Source organism: Fusarium vanettenii (genome assembly GCF_000151355.1).
Source record: "Fusarium vanettenii 77-13-4 chromosome 7 genomic scaffold NECHAsca_9_chr7_10_0, whole genome shotgun sequence".
NCBI classification, from domain to species: domain Eukaryota; kingdom Fungi; phylum Ascomycota; class Sordariomycetes; order Hypocreales; family Nectriaceae; genus Fusarium; species Fusarium vanettenii.
This window is the reverse complement of record NW_003315875.1, coordinates 656,791-675,302: the sequence shown is the minus strand read 5'-3', so window position 1 is coordinate 675,302 and position 18,512 is coordinate 656,791. Positions and strand designations below refer to the sequence as shown.

The 18,512-nt window shown below is 50.5% G+C and overlaps 6 protein-coding genes across 6 annotated transcripts; 2 read left to right on the top strand and 4 right to left on the bottom strand.

Moving 5' to 3' along the window:
• Positions 1–306: 306 nt before the first annotated feature.
• NECHADRAFT_95010 (uncharacterized protein) lies at positions 307–1,335 on the bottom strand (the record flags this gene model as incomplete). The annotated part of the gene is made up of 5 exons (XM_003049110.1): positions 307–497; positions 550–866; positions 922–1,028; positions 1,100–1,234; positions 1,294–1,335. 5 exons carry the CDS (start codon positions 1,333–1,335, stop codon positions 307–309), a joined length of 792 nt encoding a protein of 263 aa, XP_003049156.1.
• A 939-nt stretch (positions 1,336–2,274) lies between these two features.
• Positions 2,275–4,586, bottom strand: NECHADRAFT_101106 (uncharacterized protein; the record flags this gene model as incomplete). Its single annotated transcript, XM_003049109.1, has 1 exon — positions 2,275–4,586. The coding sequence occupies one exon, from the start codon at positions 4,584–4,586 to the stop codon at positions 2,313–2,315; it is 2,274 nt and encodes a 757-aa protein (XP_003049155.1). The 3' UTR covers positions 2,275–2,312.
• A 2,740-nt stretch (positions 4,587–7,326) lies between these two features.
• Positions 7,327–8,732, top strand: NECHADRAFT_82741 (uncharacterized protein; the record flags this gene model as incomplete). Its single annotated transcript, XM_003049367.1, has 2 exons — positions 7,327–7,534; positions 7,594–8,732. The coding sequence occupies 2 exons, from the start codon at positions 7,327–7,329 to the stop codon at positions 8,730–8,732; spliced, it is 1,347 nt and encodes a 448-aa protein (XP_003049413.1).
• Positions 8,733–9,837: 1,105 nt separating this feature from the next.
• Positions 9,838–11,493, top strand: NECHADRAFT_82740 (uncharacterized protein; the record flags this gene model as incomplete). Its single annotated transcript, XM_003049366.1, has 4 exons — positions 9,838–9,967; positions 10,066–10,207; positions 10,263–10,780; positions 10,841–11,493. 4 exons carry the CDS (start codon positions 9,838–9,840, stop codon positions 11,491–11,493), a joined length of 1,443 nt encoding a protein of 480 aa, XP_003049412.1.
• A 602-nt stretch (positions 11,494–12,095) lies between these two features.
• NECHADRAFT_82739 (uncharacterized protein) lies at positions 12,096–13,290 on the bottom strand (the record flags this gene model as incomplete). The annotated part of the gene is made up of 5 exons (XM_003049108.1): positions 12,096–12,218; positions 12,272–12,396; positions 12,450–12,553; positions 12,602–12,845; positions 12,903–13,290. 5 exons carry the CDS (start codon positions 13,288–13,290, stop codon positions 12,096–12,098), a joined length of 984 nt encoding a protein of 327 aa, XP_003049154.1.
• A 3,005-nt stretch (positions 13,291–16,295) lies between these two features.
• Positions 16,296–18,139, bottom strand: NECHADRAFT_45164 (uncharacterized protein; the record flags this gene model as incomplete). Its single annotated transcript, XM_003049107.1, has 10 exons — positions 16,296–16,467; positions 16,522–16,624; positions 16,675–16,958; positions 17,012–17,095; positions 17,153–17,329; positions 17,379–17,462; positions 17,516–17,679; positions 17,739–17,863; positions 17,909–17,986; positions 18,040–18,139. 10 exons carry the CDS (start codon positions 18,137–18,139, stop codon positions 16,296–16,298), a joined length of 1,371 nt encoding a protein of 456 aa, XP_003049153.1.
• Positions 18,140–18,512: the final 373 nt, after the last annotated feature.

Genomic DNA, 18,512 nt, shown 5'->3' with positions numbered 1-18,512 from the left:
GGGGCTAGTTCATAACGGGGAATTTTTGCGCGCTCAGGATGATAAGTGTGGAGGATTAATATTGCATCTAGCTCGCCTAAGAGTGGCCCTTTCCTTTTGCTCAAAGTCACGCACGTTCATGTAATTATTTGCGTTGGGGCGAAATCTTGAGGATCCTCGAGCAAGATATTTCCTCCTCCATAGCGTTGATGGTGTACGGACCGAAGCTCGATTTGCTTCTCCATTTTGGTCTAGGCCGTCACGATATCTATAGCATGACTGGTTTATACAAAGACAGATTCGATTCCAAGAGCTCAATCAGCAAGTCTACATCCACTGCTTATTTCCATAACGAGAAACAAATGATCCACTGTCCCCCTTCTTCAGCGAAGCCTCAAACATGACCCCCAGGACCGCCTTAGCAGAATGCTCCGGCGAGCTTGGGCCCCTGAAGTCGGGGGCATAGTTCACAAACTTGCTTGCCAGTCGAAGCGCCTTCTGCGTCTTCTCCTCAGTCACTAAGCACTATTAGCATTGGTATACGCACCCGCTTGGTTGGATCATACGTACTCTCCCCTTCGAAGTCAGTGTTCACGCTGCCGGGGCAGATGCTCATGAACAGAACGCCGTCCTTTGCGTAACGAGCCGCGAACTTTGCTACTACGACATTGACTCCCGCTTTGCTCACAGCATAAGGAGCTGCTGGCTCAATCTCGAACCCGCGGATGAATTCGACGTCCGACATGCCTGAGGAGATAGCAATCACCTTCTTGGCCCGACCATTGAGAACGAGAGGCGTGTAAAGGTTGAAAAGATGAACATTCCCAACCACGTTTACCTTGATTGAGTCAAGTATATCCTTTTCAAGGAGTTCTGGATTCTGGGCTCTTTATCATGTGTGTTAGTCTTGTCTTTTACTTGACCACGTGCCACACTACTCACAAGACGTCGACAGCGTCCCATGCGGACCAGGATGGGATCAGGGCTGCATTTGCGATGATGTAATCGAGCACACCAGAAGTAAGTTTCGAGACCTCTTGAACAGAGTCCTGAGGTGATTGTTAGCTACAGAGTATATACACCGCAAATGTCTTGCCTTGAGGGCATTATAGTTGGTGACGTCGGCTTCGACAATGCGAATATTTTCCGGAGAGCCGAGCTCTTCCGCGATCTTTTTCTCGGTAGATGACTTGTTTCTCACAAGCCCTACAACAAGATTCTCACGATCTGCCGAGAGCTCCTTGAGAAAGGCGAACTACAATTGGGCACATGTCAGACATATAGGCAAAGTTGACAGCACTTTGGCCAGCTTACCCCCAGACCACGCGACGCTCCGGTCACTAAGAAGGTAGGCATATTGAGAAAGAAATGAGAAATCGTGGAGTTGATAACAGAGGTGATGCGTATCAGCTGCTGATGCTGCTCGTGGTCGTGGTCGCGGTCGTGGTCGTGGTCGCGACATGACAAGACTCATAAACTCGCACACACCTCGCGTCCCTCCACACAGAGTTGGTATTTTCGGTATCTTGATTTCAAAGCCTTTGGGTTCATTTCTTGGCTGTGTATTTGTCATTAATAGACATCCGTGAAGCTCGGTGCCTCCGTGGAGCGCAAAGATAGTCTTGAGAGACGGTTCGGCATGGGACTGCGCAATGATTTCCTAATGGATCTCAACATACCCTTGTCAGCTGCCCTCCGTCAACGTATGAAGTGGGTCTCAGTTTCAAAGTGGTTTGATAACGTGTAACGCCATGCCTGCTGGTCTTCCAAACGAGTTATAGTCCCTGCAGCGCCGTCTTGATATACTCCTGCACTTGGTTCCGTGATTGTTGAGAGCATGTTGTATGATGAGCTTTGAGTAAGTACGCGTGAGATATTCCGTATAATCTCATGAAATCCCAAGCATAAACTCAAGGCAGCAGTCCTCCGGTGATGTGTAAATTCTCCAACACACATAGGTAAATCTCGTGACGCAATAGTCAATGCTTCAACAACTTATGCAGTCACTCACGCAGTTGCGGATACTTTGCGCAAAGCTAACTTGAACCGGAAACGTAGGAGGTATGCCAAGACACAGTGAGTTATGAGTGGCAAGGGGAGCCTCATTACCAAGCACCCGTGATGGGTTCGGCCGAATTCGACCGCGTGAAGATCCCCCAGTTTCTTGATCATATCCCAGAAAGCGCTGATTTTGCAGACTTGGCTGACCAAATGTTGAAGAACCACGCCATAACGCTTTCTCACATGTCAGCTCATATCAACGAGGTCTTGGTCGCAAATCTCGAATGCTGTTGTACACGCCTATTTATTACTCTACGAATAAGACAGAAACCCTACTCTTGCTTTTGTAGCTTCACCTCTAAGCCCTTGGCCGCTGCCTCCACCTCCCTCATGCTCATCGTCTCTATCGCGGGAACTTGGTCCTTGAGTAAGAATGGCAGCACTGAGCTCTTCCACATCACGCCGGTATCCTTGTTCAGCAACTCCTTCACAATTATCCAAGAGATCATCACGATGCACAGCACCAACAGAACTAAAGGCAGGGAAAACCAGGCCCACGCCACGTGGAGACATGTCCGATTCTCCCAAGCATCACCTTTGGAGGCTGTGCTGGCCATTGCGTATGGGCCCCAACCAGCGCGGCGCATTTCAGTCGTGATTCGCATGGCCATAGAGTCGATATTTTCTCTGATCGAATCGAGATTGGTAGTGCGAGAGCGTAGAATAGCGGCCATGGCCAACGAGTTTCCGCCGTATCTACCAAAGCAAGCGACGTATTCTGTTTGGAACCCTTGTGGTCTGCAGTAAGCATCAAAGGTCTCCGTCAGCTCTCGCTGAAAGGCCTCGATAAAGGCCGGCCAGAGCGATGCCACGCACTCCTGAGGTGCCGTGACATTTGTGTACTCAGATGGAGTGTCGAGGTCCTCGGTAGCCCAGTCCTTCGAAAGAACTGACACGGTTTGTCTAGCAGATGATGGCAGCTTCTCGGAAGCAGATGTCATATTCGACGAGGTGTAGAGTGTTCCGTTGACCAAGCAGGGTGTTTGGACGCCTCGCATAAATGTCTGGGGGAGCGACTCACCGCCATCCCAGAGCGGCTCAGACTTTTGTAGACGAAGCGGCGTGTTCTTGACTGCTCTCTCTTTAAGGACGCCATTTTTGACTTGTCCAGCGTAGTGCTTGACACAGGGGTACATGATGCAAGTGGCCGCAATGTAATCCGTCGGCTCGCTCCAGGCTTTGGCATCTGAGCTGTTGCTTGTACTCAGAGGACACGATATAGTGCCATTGTCCAAAGTTTTGCAGTGCTCTTGTGAAAAGGCGAGTATGGTGAAATTGGCAGCTGACCAGCGAGCAGTGTTAACAAACTCACGCGGCACCACCTTGCGCGCCCAGGTGAGATTTCCTGTGAGGCCAGCACTCAGATATTGAGTGCCTGAGGTGGCAGGGTTTCCCGTCTTGATTTCAAGTCGTTCTGTGTCGTTGCCTGAGCTGGCGGCGCCCGAAACAAGTAGGCTGACGGTGATTTGCTCAGTTTTCGGCCGAGGCACGTAGACAACTCTCTCGACCAGCTCCGAGACATCTTCGCAGCGGCTGCACATGCCTAGGCTAGCGTGAGAGACCTTCTCATTTTCAGGCTGCCCTGGATGGTCGGCGTAGGCAGTAAAGGTGCAGTTTCCGGAGGGGCAAGTAAAGAGCGCAGCAATGTTGGAGTCGTTGGATGGGTTCACGATGGAGTCTTGCATGGCCGACCGTAAGCCAACGTGGAGAGCGAATGCAGATGGACGCTCCTGGAAGTAGAGAGACTGGTCGATACGGTTAGCCACAGAAATAGCAGCAGGACGTCCTTCGACAACGCGAGCGCAATAGTAGGTTTGCATTGTCTGCTGCGTCATGGGTCCGACAGCTAGAGACACGACGACTACCATGATAGCGATCAGGGCCAGAGGCTGGTGTAGAGCCACGAGCGGTAGCAGTTCCAGGGATCCCCAAGCGCCGCGCGAAGCATCATCAAAGCGCTGTACGTCGCTCATCGGCCTGAAGCGTCCTGATACCCAATCCCATTTCAACTGTGCCAGCACTTGTAGTGCAACAAATGCCAGGATAGCACGGAATATGGTGGCAATGATAGCGACGAGGGCGTTGAGCGTGATACCTGCGCCACCAGTACCGTTGTTGTTACCGTCCCAATTGGGCACTTCATCGTCGCTGTACGCGATCAAGATGCCGTAGATGGAGGCCAATAGCCCAACGGCCAGTAGTAGGAGGGCCAGTTCTAGGCTCCATATTAAAAAGATGTTGCCTTTCTGTTGACGGCGCTGTGAAGGTGACTTATTGACGTCCTTGGTGGCCGTGTCTCGGATGAGCAGGCCAGTGGTTTTAGGGGATGGTTCAGTGCTGTGGCTGCGTCTGTGGCCAGCACTATGGCTGTCGTTTCTGCCAATTCCAGTTGTCACGAAAGAAACATCTCCATGTGTCTCGTCTGTATCGTAGGTGCTATTTCGACCATTGTCGTCATTATCATGGCCTTCATTGTGAGATCGTCTTGCTATCGTTGAGGAAAGAGGCTGGAGGAGAAATTGAGATGACTCATTTGACTCGGCCATGGTGGATGGATCGATGGATTCAACGCTAATTTCACGACACCAGCCAGTATGGAGAGATCTCCTTTTAAGAAGCAAACAGGCCCTCGCACGTGCGCCCTTGGCATGCAGCTTGGCCAGTTGTATTTCCCTCAGTCAGCCTTATCCATCCTCAAATCTGCCGCTGAGAGGCACAGTTGATCTTGAACCAGGATCATCAGGACATGTTTGCACCATAACGGGGCTGGGGCAAGGCAGTGTGGGGTCGTGTTAGAGAAGAATCAAGCATGATTCGCCTACTTTGGCTCGCTTATCAGCATTCTCGAAAGACGGGAGACAGCCCTAAACAAGACCTCACCAGGCAGCAGAACCCCAACCAACGAGAAAGACCGTCATGATTTGAAGCATAACTGCCTCACTTTTGATGGTCCTACATTGGCCCTTTGGGCAGCTCGTTACTCAAAAGGCCTCTTCTACCTCGATGTGTTGCCAAGAGAGCAGCAAACCATACGTAATGATGTCGTCCGCGCTTTGGACTCGGATTCTACGGCCTCACATTGCGCGCTGTTGAAGTAGGGCCAAAGCCTGGTGCCAGGCTGCGCAAATCCATGGAGCAGTAGAGGGCGAGGAGGGTTATTGAACTGCTGTTGGTCAAGTAGTTGCCCACGTCGGCATCGCTACTGCCGTGCGTCAAGTTGCCGATCCCAGGCATCAGGAGATGCATGCGTCAGTTAGGCGCTCAAGACCTCGCACAGCTCTTCTAGAGTCAATCACAATGCTCCGTCGCTTTGGTGTTTGCAAACTCGAGGGCGCCGCCGATGTGTCGGTTTTCCAGAGGTCGTAGCTTTTTGCGTAGACGTTTTGTGATGATGGGTCACGGCGAGAGTCATTCTGGTGCATGGCCCTCCCTTCTTCGGCGCTTGATGTCGTGTGGTGGGCGAGGACTTTGAGGGTGCTGTTGTGATAGGCGGAACGATGTCCTGTAACCGCAACCGCCGCACAGCTCCTCGCTGCCAGTATTTTTCACAGACGCGAGATCCATGTGCAGAACAGTAAAGAGTCTGCCATGCTACCAGAGAGTTGACGGCATGATGTAGCCAGCAAGCACATCGCGTATCTTTCGGTCGAATTCTTCAGGGTCGGTCTCGAATGCATCATCAGAACCAAGAAGGGCAGGGCGCTCGCTTCAAAACTGCCACGCTGGCCGCGGTATCTTCCGAGGGTGTGATCGCTAGGTCAGATGGCATCATAGTTCGGCGATGACCGAGTTGGTCGTTGTTTCTGGAGGAGCCCATGGCGTTGAGTATCCTCTCAGATCACTCAGATCTGGACAACTGGACTCGCAGGTGAAGTACGCTCTCGAGGCGGAAAGAATCGTGGGATGCGGAAGACGGCAAGAGCTTTTCGAAGTTCGTCTGTCGAGTTCGTGAGGCTCCATGGAGAAGGGGAATTATTATTCGCTTATGACCATCGACGCGTTGTCGTTTCGGGTCGTTCATTGTGAGGATCGTTCGTGGGGGGATCGGTCGCGTGGGGATCGTTCGTGTAAGGATCGTCCGTCTGGCACCGTAGCCCAGGGGTGTTATTGCTTTCAAGATGGCGACGAGGGTAGACATGCAGGAGGATGCGTCTTCGTGTCGGTTGAGGTGACGCTTTTGTTGGATTGAGTGATGTTGGTGGGTGGCGTGCGCTGCAAGCTGGCGGCGGGGTGGTTCCCCCGGGCCGAGCGACCAGTCTTTACAGGGAACAGTGCAGGAACCTAGAAACCTAGAAAGGCTCAGCTGGCAGTCTTCCACAGTCCGCAAATAGCTTTTGTGAGGCACGAACTCCTTCAAAGTCTCAATGTGAAATTCCAGGCTCCCAACTCCTGCAACGGATGAGCCTTCCAGGCTTCCCAGCAGGTAAGGTAACTAGTTACCTGACGAGCATCTCTCGGGGCCCCTCTAGCCGTGGCCTTAATTTTGGGTTCCGTATGACTGAGTTCCCCGGCTCCAGTCCACCCCACTTTCTCATTTTGGGCATTAATATTCTCTGCCTTCCATCTCAGGTGCATATCTGCGCCTTGTCGGGTTCCCTCTTTCATGGCCATAAAAACGGTGTTGTGCGTGCAGGGATCCTTCTGGTATGGTGAATTTGCCCATCTTCAACTTCCACTTCTGTCTAAACTCTTACCTGAATGGGGCTCGTCTAGCGATGCACAGCAAGATGCCTGAAGGGCGTGACCTCGTAATGGCCAGAGAAGTATTGCACGCAAACCAGGAGCAGTCGGCACAATCAGAAGCCTTTCATTAAGGTACTTTTCAGGTTTGCGAGGTGGGCAGGTGCCACTTTCTTACAAGGTGTTCCTGTCCCAATGAAAGATCCAGAAACGGCCTGTGTCGTATGTCTTATTACGAGGGTCACTGGACTGTTGCAATGTGTTTTCCCAGTCATGATGTGCTACCGCCGCGACTTTCGTGTTCTTTCATTATAGAAATTCATTTCATATTGAGTCAAATGACGTGGACATCAACCTTGCTAAACTGTGGCTGATGAGTGACTTCGGTGGCCATTCAGAGACCGGCCACGACATATGCAAGGGAGAGCCCCTTTTAGGAGGGACGAGATTATTCCCATGCTACTCACTACGTCACTTATCAATGGTATTTAGTCAGTCAACATATTCATTCTCACATTTAGCCAGGTTTGTTCCCCATCGTCATCGTCTGTGAGTCGTTTCTTAAGTGAGAATCAAAGCAACGTTGTCGTCCCTGACAGCCCCAGCATGATGAGTCCCCCTCGTTACAAGCGCCATGGAGGTTTCTGGGGACGAAGCATTAGTACGAATACTTTTGATTTCACTACAGCACCTCCATCCAAGCTGGAAAACGGGCAGAGAGGTCCCGATGGTTTCCCGCGAGCGCCAGCTGACAAGAGGACTCATCTCGTCCCTCCACAGAGCGACAACCATGTGTCCCCTCAACCCTTGATGGGTAAATGCACTACCCTCTTCTCGTGGTAGCAGACATGTTACTAACACCATACTCTTCAGCTCGGTGGAGTACGCAAGAGCAGCCTACACAACTCTTCCACAGTCCCGAGGCACCATTTGAGATTGGTGCTGTGCCGCCCCTTGATCAAGACCCCGAGTGGCCTCTCTTGAACAGCCCCGTCATCGTGCTTCCTGATTCCTCAAAACCGGGCCGGCCTCTCCCAAGATCTGATGGATTCGCTTCCCTGTCAGAGCTCTCCCGTATCCATGACAAGGAGAACATTGACACCCCTGAGCCCGAAGACATCGACCTTGATCTAGAACTCGACAAGCAACAAATCTCCCTGCCTCGCCGCGACAAGATCATTACACCCGCACAGTTTGAGAACTATCTTGAGATTCGGGTCCGCGAATCTCATGTACGAGAAGCTTGGAATGAGGCCGAGCAGCAAATTCATGAGGATGACGATCAGGAAGAGATCGATTACGACACGGCCGACGATGAGGATATGTCCAAGCAGCTTGCAGACCAGAGAAGACACCAGGCAGAGCACATTGCCAACTATCGCCAGCGAATGATCAAGACTACAGGCGACACTAGCCTATCTCCCGTTGAGCAGTGCAAGCCTCCCACCCCCAAAACACCCTCACCAGCCCCGTCAACAGATGCACGCGGTACTCCGCCTACTCCACTTCACGAAGACAAGGCTTCTGTCAAGAGCGGCCAGTCAACAAGATCAAACAGAATGAGATCTAACTCGAGCCCACGACCAGCTACTCGACAGAGCTCCAGGAGGCGAGCTGGTTCCACCCCCAGCCAAGCATCCAGGCAAGGCTCCCACTCTCCGTTGCCAGAGTTCGCCCGTGGTCTTCCCCAAGACCCATTCCCCAACAGACGTGATAGCGTCACCCGAACCAACAAGTCTGGATACCCTTGCAGCGTGGTCCCCATCTCACCGCGCACCAAGCTCATGCGTCCACGGCCACTGCGCCGTGCGAACCCCAACGCAGGCAATCAGCAAAGCTACATTCCTCACATGAAAGGACAGCAAAGCTCTCTCAACTGGGCTGGTGGAGCCCTAGCATACCGGTTGGGTCAGATGTCTTCCCCCTGTCGCATGCCTGGCACGCAGCATACGCCACTTCGGCCGCCTCCGTCTCAGTCGACCTCAGGTGCAGGATCAGAGGCGCAGTATTAAATTACTCGGATGTTATAAAGTGTACTTTGGAGAATGAACGGTATTACGATTTAATGGAATCACATTGTTAGCTGTGTTGGCTTTGCAAGGCAAAGCCTTGTGGGTGTGTCGGTAAAACAGGTAGCGAAGCTTCAATATGTATGAAAAGGCAGGGTCAATATTTGCTCAGCGTTACTTATGATCAAGGATTTCTTTCATATTTATTTAAAATCTGGTTTGCTAACTCGCACTCTGAGCAAGTCATTGACCACTATCAAGACAAAAACAAGCGAACGACCATGGGGGATATCAATCCCTCGTAGATTCTTATTCATGCCCTATCTTGAGCAATTTTTTTTAGATCTTGGAGGAATTTCATTTAGTAACATTCTGATGATAAAACTAACAGGATATAAGGTAAACCACAATTCTTCTAGAATCGCTTGCAGGGTTTTAGCAAGCTGGGACTGTCAATCATAGCAGAGTTGAAAGAGGGCATCAAGTCAAAGAGCACAGTTCTTAATACACCAGCATGCTTTCTAATGCTTTTATACACCAGGGAAAAGGTCGTACGTAGGTTTTGGGTCATTCCTCTCTTGTGAGAGTGGCATATTGTTGATGCCAGAGCCCTGGAGACGTTGGTGATGGTGGCCAGGGCAGATGACACTTTTCCGGCCTTTTAATAATGCTCGGTTAATTAAGGATGAGTGCAATGATTTTTTTGTAACCTAATGCACATTTGTACTTCTCGAGTCCATTCATTCTCTCATACATCATCCATCGTGTGAAGCATAGGAAACGGAGGAAGTTAACGAGTAAGTGTGGGAACACGTCTTGCGGAAAAGGTTGGTCAATAAAATACCAGTACTGAAGCTTGATTCTTACTTTTGATCACATCTGATTCATGTACTGTTGGTCTGCGTCTTTTCTTTTTGTTGCCTCGTGACTTGAAAGTTCTTGCAAGAGAGGAAAGTTTTGCTTTACACTCTCCCTCATGCACCTTCAATGAAGATGAAAAGCTAAAAGAAAATTCTGTCTGATAAATAACTACTGTCCTTCCTCTTCATAGAGAGCGAAATATGAAATATGTGGCTACAAATCTCAACAAACCTCAACATCAACCGCCATGGATACCTCCACAACTAGCAATGCCTCCGCTGCCGGATTTCCCTGGTACTCGTTGTTTCCGGAGATCCGTCTATTGGTCTTGCAATGTATTTTGCCCAAAAATGAACATGGAGAAACCACCGTCGACCGTGGGTTCCCCAAAGCTTCGAGCTTGGCTGTCGTGTCTCGCGAGTGGAGAAGGTTCTTCGAAAGACAACATTTCGTCGCATAGCTCTCACATCTTCAGATCTCCCCGAATTCTCAAAAGCAGTTTCAGGGGAGAATTCTATCCGATTGAGCTACATTGATCGTTTACGGTTTTATATCAGACTTGCTCAATACACTGAATGCTTATTCGATAAGCCGGAGAGTGCGGATAATATCAAGTGGTAGGTGCTAGTCTATTCCTAAGGCCTGCGCGAGATATAATAATCTGAGTAATAGGAACAACCAGGCTTTTACGCGGGCCATGGTAATTTATCTTAATGCGTTATCCTCTTGGAATGGCCTTCGTGGAGGGCTCACGTTGGAGATTACCGCTTACTCACCCAGCGATGAGATATTCCACCCTCTTTGTCTCGATATCCGGAACGAATATCCGTTCCGATTCGAGGAGGACTTGGAAAAATGCCCAAGCTATTTGGAATATTATAAGAAGAAAAGGGCAGACATAATGAGTTCCGAGGTCATACGACGCTCGGCTGTGGTCCGACGCGGAATGGCACAGCGGCTTCATGGAACGCCGCTTGAGCTTCAGCCGTGGCTAGTTGAAAGGGAAAAGAGGTTCAGCAACCAAACGCGGAGTCTGGCAAGAGTTCCGATAGTGAAGGGACTTATCCTCCGTCGAAGCCTCTTCAGAGGAATTACGGGCAAAGCATTGGCGAAACTCTTTCGCGAAAGTTTCGTGGCCCTTGAAAGATGGGAAGGGCGGACAAAGGAAGACGATGACGCCTTTCTGACTGGTAAGAGAAACCTACCTAATAGAAGAAAATGAGTGAGGTTTAGCTAATATGAGATTCTAGGTCTCCAGTCGCACTTGATGCCCAACCTCCCTGTTGGTGTTCGGAGCTTTTCACTGATACAGATGCAAATCTTGGCCCATCGCTATCAGGCTACTCATGAAATTGTCGGGCCACTATTACAGCTGATGGCAAAATCATGTCATCGCTTCACCAATTTCTGCCCTCCCCTTGAGCTCAACGCCAAGGCATTTTTCAAGCAATTGATCCTGGAAGCAAAGCACACGAGATCCAAGTTAGAGTGTCTTACTCTTCGGGCAGATTCATTGCGACCATCCACAAGCCAGCAATCGGTAACGGCATTGCTCACTGCTGCCGGCAGGGCAGCCAACAAACTTCCTCGGCGGCGAGTCATCGAGCTGTGGAACTCCGGTCAGGGCTATGGATATTTGTTCCGCTACGCACAGAAGGATCGTCGAGCCACGATAACTTGGCGGAGCGCTGGACAGGATTTTGAGTTGGCACCCCAAGTGATTCGAGTGTGGTCAAAAGTGGCCGGGTCCCTGACGCTCATCGTGGAGAAAAGTCCATTTACGGAAGATGAGGTCGGATCGAAGGGGTTCAAGCACAAGACTATTCTCAGTCACTTGGCTCTGCGGAGGCTGATCTTCGATCCCATAACCGAGGCACAATGGATAGTTATGACGAAGCCATGAGTAGAGTTGTTTGAAACACAAGTTTGGGATCGGTACGAGCTAGAAGGTCGACGAGACTGTAAGAAGTTGGAATGAAAAAAGAGCATGACCACAAGAGGCATATTCAGTTCACTCTCTCGCTTAGGAAGAGTGACTTTTAGGCCGTTGAAGAAGAACACAGAAGATGTTCAGCTACTCAGAAGATGCTCCAGCAGTACATGTTGTGAGAAAGTACTTCACGAAGTCCATAGAATCCCGGGGGTGCTGGCTGAAAGGATCCATGTAACACAACGATGGATGGAATTGGGTGATCTGTGTTTGTGCCTGTGTCTCACCATCACCACAAGGGCAGTTCAGCGCTCAATGATTCTGTCTCATTATCTCGCCTAAAAGCACCAGTAGCATTTTTCTGGGGGGGGGGAAATCAATGAACCGGTAGTCAAACGCGCGAGAGCTCGCCCTCTGGTTGGGGTATCACAACTCGGCTCACTTCCTTGAACTCAAAGCATGTCCGTCCATCGTCAGAAAATAAAATGGTTCCCACAGCGACAAACGCCGTTGTCTCCTGTTTATAATACAATCCGTGACCTTCTCGGCCGTTGAATTCACAATAAAACACCCAACTAATCGTCTGTCAAGTCGATCGCCTCCCTCCCGTTGGAGAGCTTCACCATCTTCAGTGGTATCTTTGACATTGTCTCGTTCTCACGCTCGCGTTTGACTCGGGCTGGGGCTTCTGGCTTGATCTAATCAACAGTCAGCAACAAGAAACCAAGCGTTATATACATGCCAAAATGACAGTCTCAGTAGGGCCGATGCTTGCCTTGCCACCCTCTTCGTCGGAATTGGTGAGGTCTTGGATTATCTTGATAGGTGCAGCCGATGGTGGTGATCGCGGTACTACCATTTCATGGTCAAGAGCATCTACGGCAGAGTTAGTGAGCTTGAGACATGGCCAAGGCGGGAGAGCAACGCACCGCGAGACCGGTAATGGAAATAAAAGACGGCAATCTCGGATCGGTTCTTGATGATGGCCTTCCTGAGTTTAGGCTCATAGGCACGTCCAGGCACGGTAACAAAGCTATATTCCATTAGAATAGAGATGTCAAAACGGGCATAGGATTCCTACCTCGCACCATGGCTTAGTTCTTTGCCCTTCATGGCCTTCTCTGCAACTTCAAGTGACTGAGTGTGATCGATGGCCTGCTGGGAGCTCGATCCCGGATTCCGAACATCACTGGATGCTCGGCGAGAGCTTGGTTTCAACTCCCGATAACCCCCCAACCTGCCGACTGCAATGACGACTTTGATGGTGCCCAGTTCTTGCACCCGTTTGGCATCTCTTGCAACCTTGTCGCTTTCCATGTCCTCGGCTGAGAATCGTGTTAGTCAAGCCATTCACCATTGTGCTCTGTACCTAGGTGACGGACTTGTCGTGACTGGAGCAAAGATGAACTTTTTGTAGACTTCTCGGTTGAGGGCCGTGTCGAACCTGGTCGTTTGCGAGACATGGCATGTTGTAGGCACATTGTCTTTTCGAACTCTCGCACCGGTTTCCTTGGATCCGTCAATGAAGACACGATTGAGCAGGATGTCGTTGCTTCCGGGGAAGGCAAAGGCAGAGGTGACGTCGACCCTGATCTTGAAAGCTGCGCCCGTCTTGGATTCAATGTAGCGATGACATGCCGGTAGTCGGGCGAGGCTTTGGTCTGTGTCGGTGGGTATTTCGCTGTCGTCGGGTGGCTCGTATTCGGTCGCTGGCTGCCCCGCCACTATCACGGAGGCGAAGAGGCCGGGGATATCGGGGAGGATCGCCATGTTGAGAGGAGACGAGGCTCACTAAATGCTAGCGATGCGGCTGGGTAACAATGAAGGGAACGAGGTTGAAAGTTGTATCACAATTCACAATGAATCAACGATTGGCCGTTTGGCCAGCCTGATGTTTGATGTCACGTGTTTTCAGCCTGCCAGTCGTTTCACCAGCCCCAAGTCTGCATGCGCCGCTTGAGGCAGTGCGATGAGCCACAGTGGGCTGGGGAGGCAGTGGCAGGATAGGTTGTTGAGGTTTTGCTGGTTTAACAGGGTTGCACGGGGCCCCTAAGGCAGCCGAAATGTTATCATTCTCGTGGGTCCCAGGGAGAGTGCCCACTTCTGAGCCGCCAGGCGGTTCAGGCATGGTGGATTTCCTCATCAGCAAGAGAGTTTATTGTTAGCGGCAATGCTTGGGTCTTTTGGGTCCAGTGCAAACGGCCGACAAACAACAACCTAGACAAGGAACCTACCCCCATTCTTCAAAAGAGCGTCTAGCCACAGACCCAGCACGATAAATAGACTTGGAGGTTGCGGTGAATCTCATAGCACTCCAAGGTACCTTAAGCAGAAGAGGACAGGGTGATCTTTAACAGATGGGGGGACCTGCGCAGTCTTCATTTAAGGCCATCAATATAAATGCTTTCGGCACAGCCCAGGGAGGGCGAATCTGTATAATTCATCAAGAAATGAAGTGCTGGTACTGGTACCGGTACCGAGTCATAAAGAATACGTTTTTGTCCTCGCTTCCTGGATCCATCAAAGCCGCCCGTACATCTTCCCCAATGGGAACCCGTCTCGTGACTCTGAAGTTGATTATGTTGTAGACTTGAGTATCTCGATCTCTCGGATAAGCTTCTCAGTCCCCCTGGCCATGTGATTGTTTTGCTGGGAAACGTGTTCAAACTCAAAAGTCATGTCAAGGGACCACGAGCCGTTATCATGGGCTCATCTTTCAGACCTGAGTAGCTGAGTCACCCACCGTAAATCATGAAATCACCTCTCCGCAAATTCTATTTGAACCTGAGTTTTTCACCCTCCATAACTCACGGGTTTTGGTTTTGCAGGTGGAAGGTGCTTTATTGGGTGATTGTGACCCCTGAGGGCAACCAAAAATTGATTGCTCTCCTTGACCGGATGCTGATTCATCATCATCGTTACTTTTACCTCTTAGAACAGGCAGCGTTATAGATTTGATCATTCAAACTTTCAGACAATTCGATATGCTAACTAAATGGAGACCTATGCTTTCTATTCCCAGTTCTTATGTAGTACAGGCTCCGTCCCAGCCTGCATGTTTGCCTGCAAATCTTCTCGCGGAACGGTCCCTTCGGGCCCCGAAAGTCGTTTTGCTTACCTATTTTGCTTGCTCCAGTGTCACATTGCGTCTCCTGTCGGGCCACTATTGTATCCTTCTCCGCAGTTAAGCCCGATCACCCTGCGCCTTGCAGGCCCGGTTTCCACCAATGAAGATGAAAGATGGTGTGGTCTGGACTCAGGGCCGGAGACGATCCATTGAAAGGTTCCTTTCCAGTGGCTATTGTTACTCATATGACATCTACAAGAACCCAACCAGGTAACGAAACGATCTTTTGAAGTTCTTTAGTCAGAAAGTTAGTTGTTCTTTGGAAGCCCTTTCCTCTAGGGGCAGGTTTGATACACATTGGTATAGCACCATAACGACTACACGCTAAACGATCTTCACATAAAACCAACATAATCCAAGCTCCAAGTCATCTGGTCTAATTTGCTAATATTCCCGTCTGAAATATTGCTCTCAGAGAAGCAAGAACATAAACCCCCACGTGTCTATGGGCATTTCTGAGAGAATCTGATCTTGTTCATGTGGCTCGGAACTCGGAATGGGCACATCATGCGAGTCTCCCGATTTCGCTCATCCATCGGGACCAACGTGTTACTGCATCCCAACTCGAACAAGACCAGGAGACAAAAGATCCTCCCCGTACGGCGCACCAACAAGGTAAACACTACGAGCCCGCATTGCAAGGAACCGCTTGTGGGGGCATCTGAGCGGGATGAAGCGAAAACCCCCCGGACACGCCGAGGCTCAGGTCAGCCCTAGTAAGAAGCTTGGTTGTTCCCCTGCGTGGCGGGTGGGCAACCAAGTGACACCATTTTATCTAATCAATCAGCTAATCAGCAAACTACACCCCCATTTAGAGCCTAGCTTCAACCCTCAGCCCACTACTTCACCCTTGTCCAGCGGCACGAGAGCGGGATCCTCGCATTAGGGCGAATTCTCCAGGTGCCGACCAGCCGTGGTTCTCGCGGCTGAGGCCTTCCCCCCACGGAGCGGTTTGTTGGGCCATTGAGCGTAGTATGTAGCTTGACATCGAGTTATGTTGGTATTTCTCCAAGTATAAGTAGCTCGTCAAGGCCTTCCCAGGTCAATCATCATCCAAACAGACATCTTCAGTTACTTAAGAGTCAATTCTAATCCTCCAACCTTCACCATGTACTCCCCCGCCGTATGTATCAACACCGACTTCCAAAACCCCCCAGCTGCTTACACATCGTCTAGAAGCTCTTTGTTGCCATCATGGCCTTCACCACTGTCACCGCCTCCATGCCCGCTCCCGAAAACGCCGACAGCCAGAACCTTGAGGCTCGCGGTGGCTGCCTTGGCTACGCCAACTACGCCGCGTGCGTTGCTGGCAGGCGACGCTCTTGCCAGCCTGGAACCGGCCAGTCCTCGTGCTTCAACACCGCCCAGCGTGTCTGCCAAGCCAACTGCTAAGCGGTCTATGGAGATAGAGGACTGGAACGTTGGTGTTGACAAATGCCCTAGCGGGATTCGAAAAGCCCCATACTCCATAGTCAATGGTATCAATGCAACACATCCTGGAACAGTGTGGACAGCGGTCATTTGGGATCTTGAACTTATTCAGTCACTTTCAAGTCTTCAAGTCATGTTTAATGAAGAATGCTAGATTACAAGCTACCTAGGAATATGGGCTAAAAAGCTAAGCTAGTACTTTGGATGTCTAGGCCCTTCAACTCTTCCTCTCGATAACCGGGTGAACTGTCTCAATATCTCCAGTCTTGTCTGCCATTGCGTTCAACTGTTGCTCGGCAATTTCATCGGCGGGGATTCTGTCTGGTGTTGTGTTGACCAACATGATCATTGGGAGAAGAGCAGCACCAAGCAGAGCAAATGTAACACAACTAAGGAAATTGTTAGCAGATATGCCTTGTATGAGGTGCATACACAGAACTTACAAGCCAACGAGAGGGTCACTCGTCGTCTGAGTGTTCATACCGTAGGCAATAGCCTGACCAATGGCCTCAAGACACCTAAACGCAGCTCCGTTGCGGACGTTTTCTAGAATGACCGTTAGCATTCCCAATCAGTATCAGGAACGATGAACCTACCTTGAGCATTCATCGCGAACGAAGAGATGAGCCAATACATATATGACTGCGACAACGGGCCGGTGGTTTGCACGAAAAAGTACGGCAGGAAGGAAGAAGGGTATAGGCCATCGTCCCAGTCGATAGCACCCGGGTCATTGCGCTTGAACTTGGTCTGCATAATGATGGACCAAATGTAGACACCGACGTTGAGGGTCACGACGATATAGAGACCGACTTGGGCGCGGCGGCGCTGTGAAAGATGCTTGGAGTCGAGGATGAAACCAAGGCCGAAGCAGCCGACACTAGAGAGGTATTAGTAGGAGCCAGCCAAGAGCAAGTATGGCCATAGACTTACATGCACAGAAACGGCGAGATGAGTGATGAGAGTGCGCGAGCGCGGACGGTGAAGTGGATTCCCAGGTACGTGGACCAAGAGCCGCTATCCCTTGGTCAGTTTCCAATTCTGTCATGGGGGAGGTACCGCGAGTTATAGTACCTGTAGAAGAAAGACCAGAGTGCCCAGAGTGCGGACAGCATGATAAGTCTTGAGGTCATGGTCTTTGAAATTCGCTTGATCTCCTGCTTGGTAGAAAGAGCCTCCTCGGTGACGATGTGTGTGCCATCGGATCGAATGACGCGTTCGAAAGGCGTAATCATGAAGGCGAATGGCAGACTGGAGCCTGATTAGCAGATCAGAACACAAATGATGGAGTTCTACTTACGCGAGGCACTCAATAATGAGGAAAGCAATGTACGTGTCAGGAGTAACTCCACCGCTGACACCCTTCTGGTAGTTCTTTGACAAGCTTGAAGAAGATTGTTAGCCAATCACATATGCATCAGCTCTGAAGATACTCACTTGATCGCACCACCAACAAGCTGTCCGAGATTTCGAGACACAATCCACAGAGCGAGATACTTGCCACGCGCACTAGAGGGTGCAAGGGTCATGATTGCACCGGCTTCAGCAACGTACCAACAGCCGGTGCCAATACCGTCGATGGCGCCGCCAAGAATGAGATACTGAATGATTAATCCTTGTCAGCGCATGCAATCTCCAGGATGCATCGAAGCCGACTCACCCATTGGTTACCAAACTTGCTGTTGCAGTAGTAGGAGGATCCTAGAATGGGGAAGGACATGGAACCGATGACCAGAGCCCACTTGACGCCCAGCTTGTTAACAATGGGACCTCCGAAGAAGCAAGCTAAGTTGTTAGCCAATCGAACGTTTCATATGCGTAAATACGTACTTGTAGCAAGCATGGCATATGTAAGGGCTGTGGCGATATTGGACACTCGAGGAGTCGCAAGACCACCACCACCAAGGCCTATAATATTCGCATTAGCGGGTGGCATTCGAAAAGTAAGCAATGATATTTACCTGCAATCGCATCTGCCATGGCTGGACCGCAGAAGGCCTGGATGCTCAGCAGGATCATCTGCGTCAGACTGTGTCGCCATACTCGTTTCCATCGGGGCATGGAAATCTCTTCAGTGGTGGCCATTCCATGGTCAGGAAGACCAGAGACTGCAGTCTTTGAGTCGGCCATTATGGATAAACGGCTATTGCAAGAATGTCGAATATGTCCAGCTGTAGGTTAAAGTCATCGAAGTGAGGTTGCATGAGATGTCTCTTTATACACATGGCATCACAGTCACGGCAACCCTGTCGAGATAACCCCTCTCGCTAGTGGAAGGTCCAGGCGAGTGGCTAGGAGTGTTATCTCTAGTGGAGCGAGCGAGTCAGAGCATGAAGGTCCAAGCGAGAGCCAGCGGGGAATCACCTGTAAGATAAACCATCACGTCTTTCCGAGCCAATAGGCTTGAAGAATAACAAGCTTTCGATCCTTATCC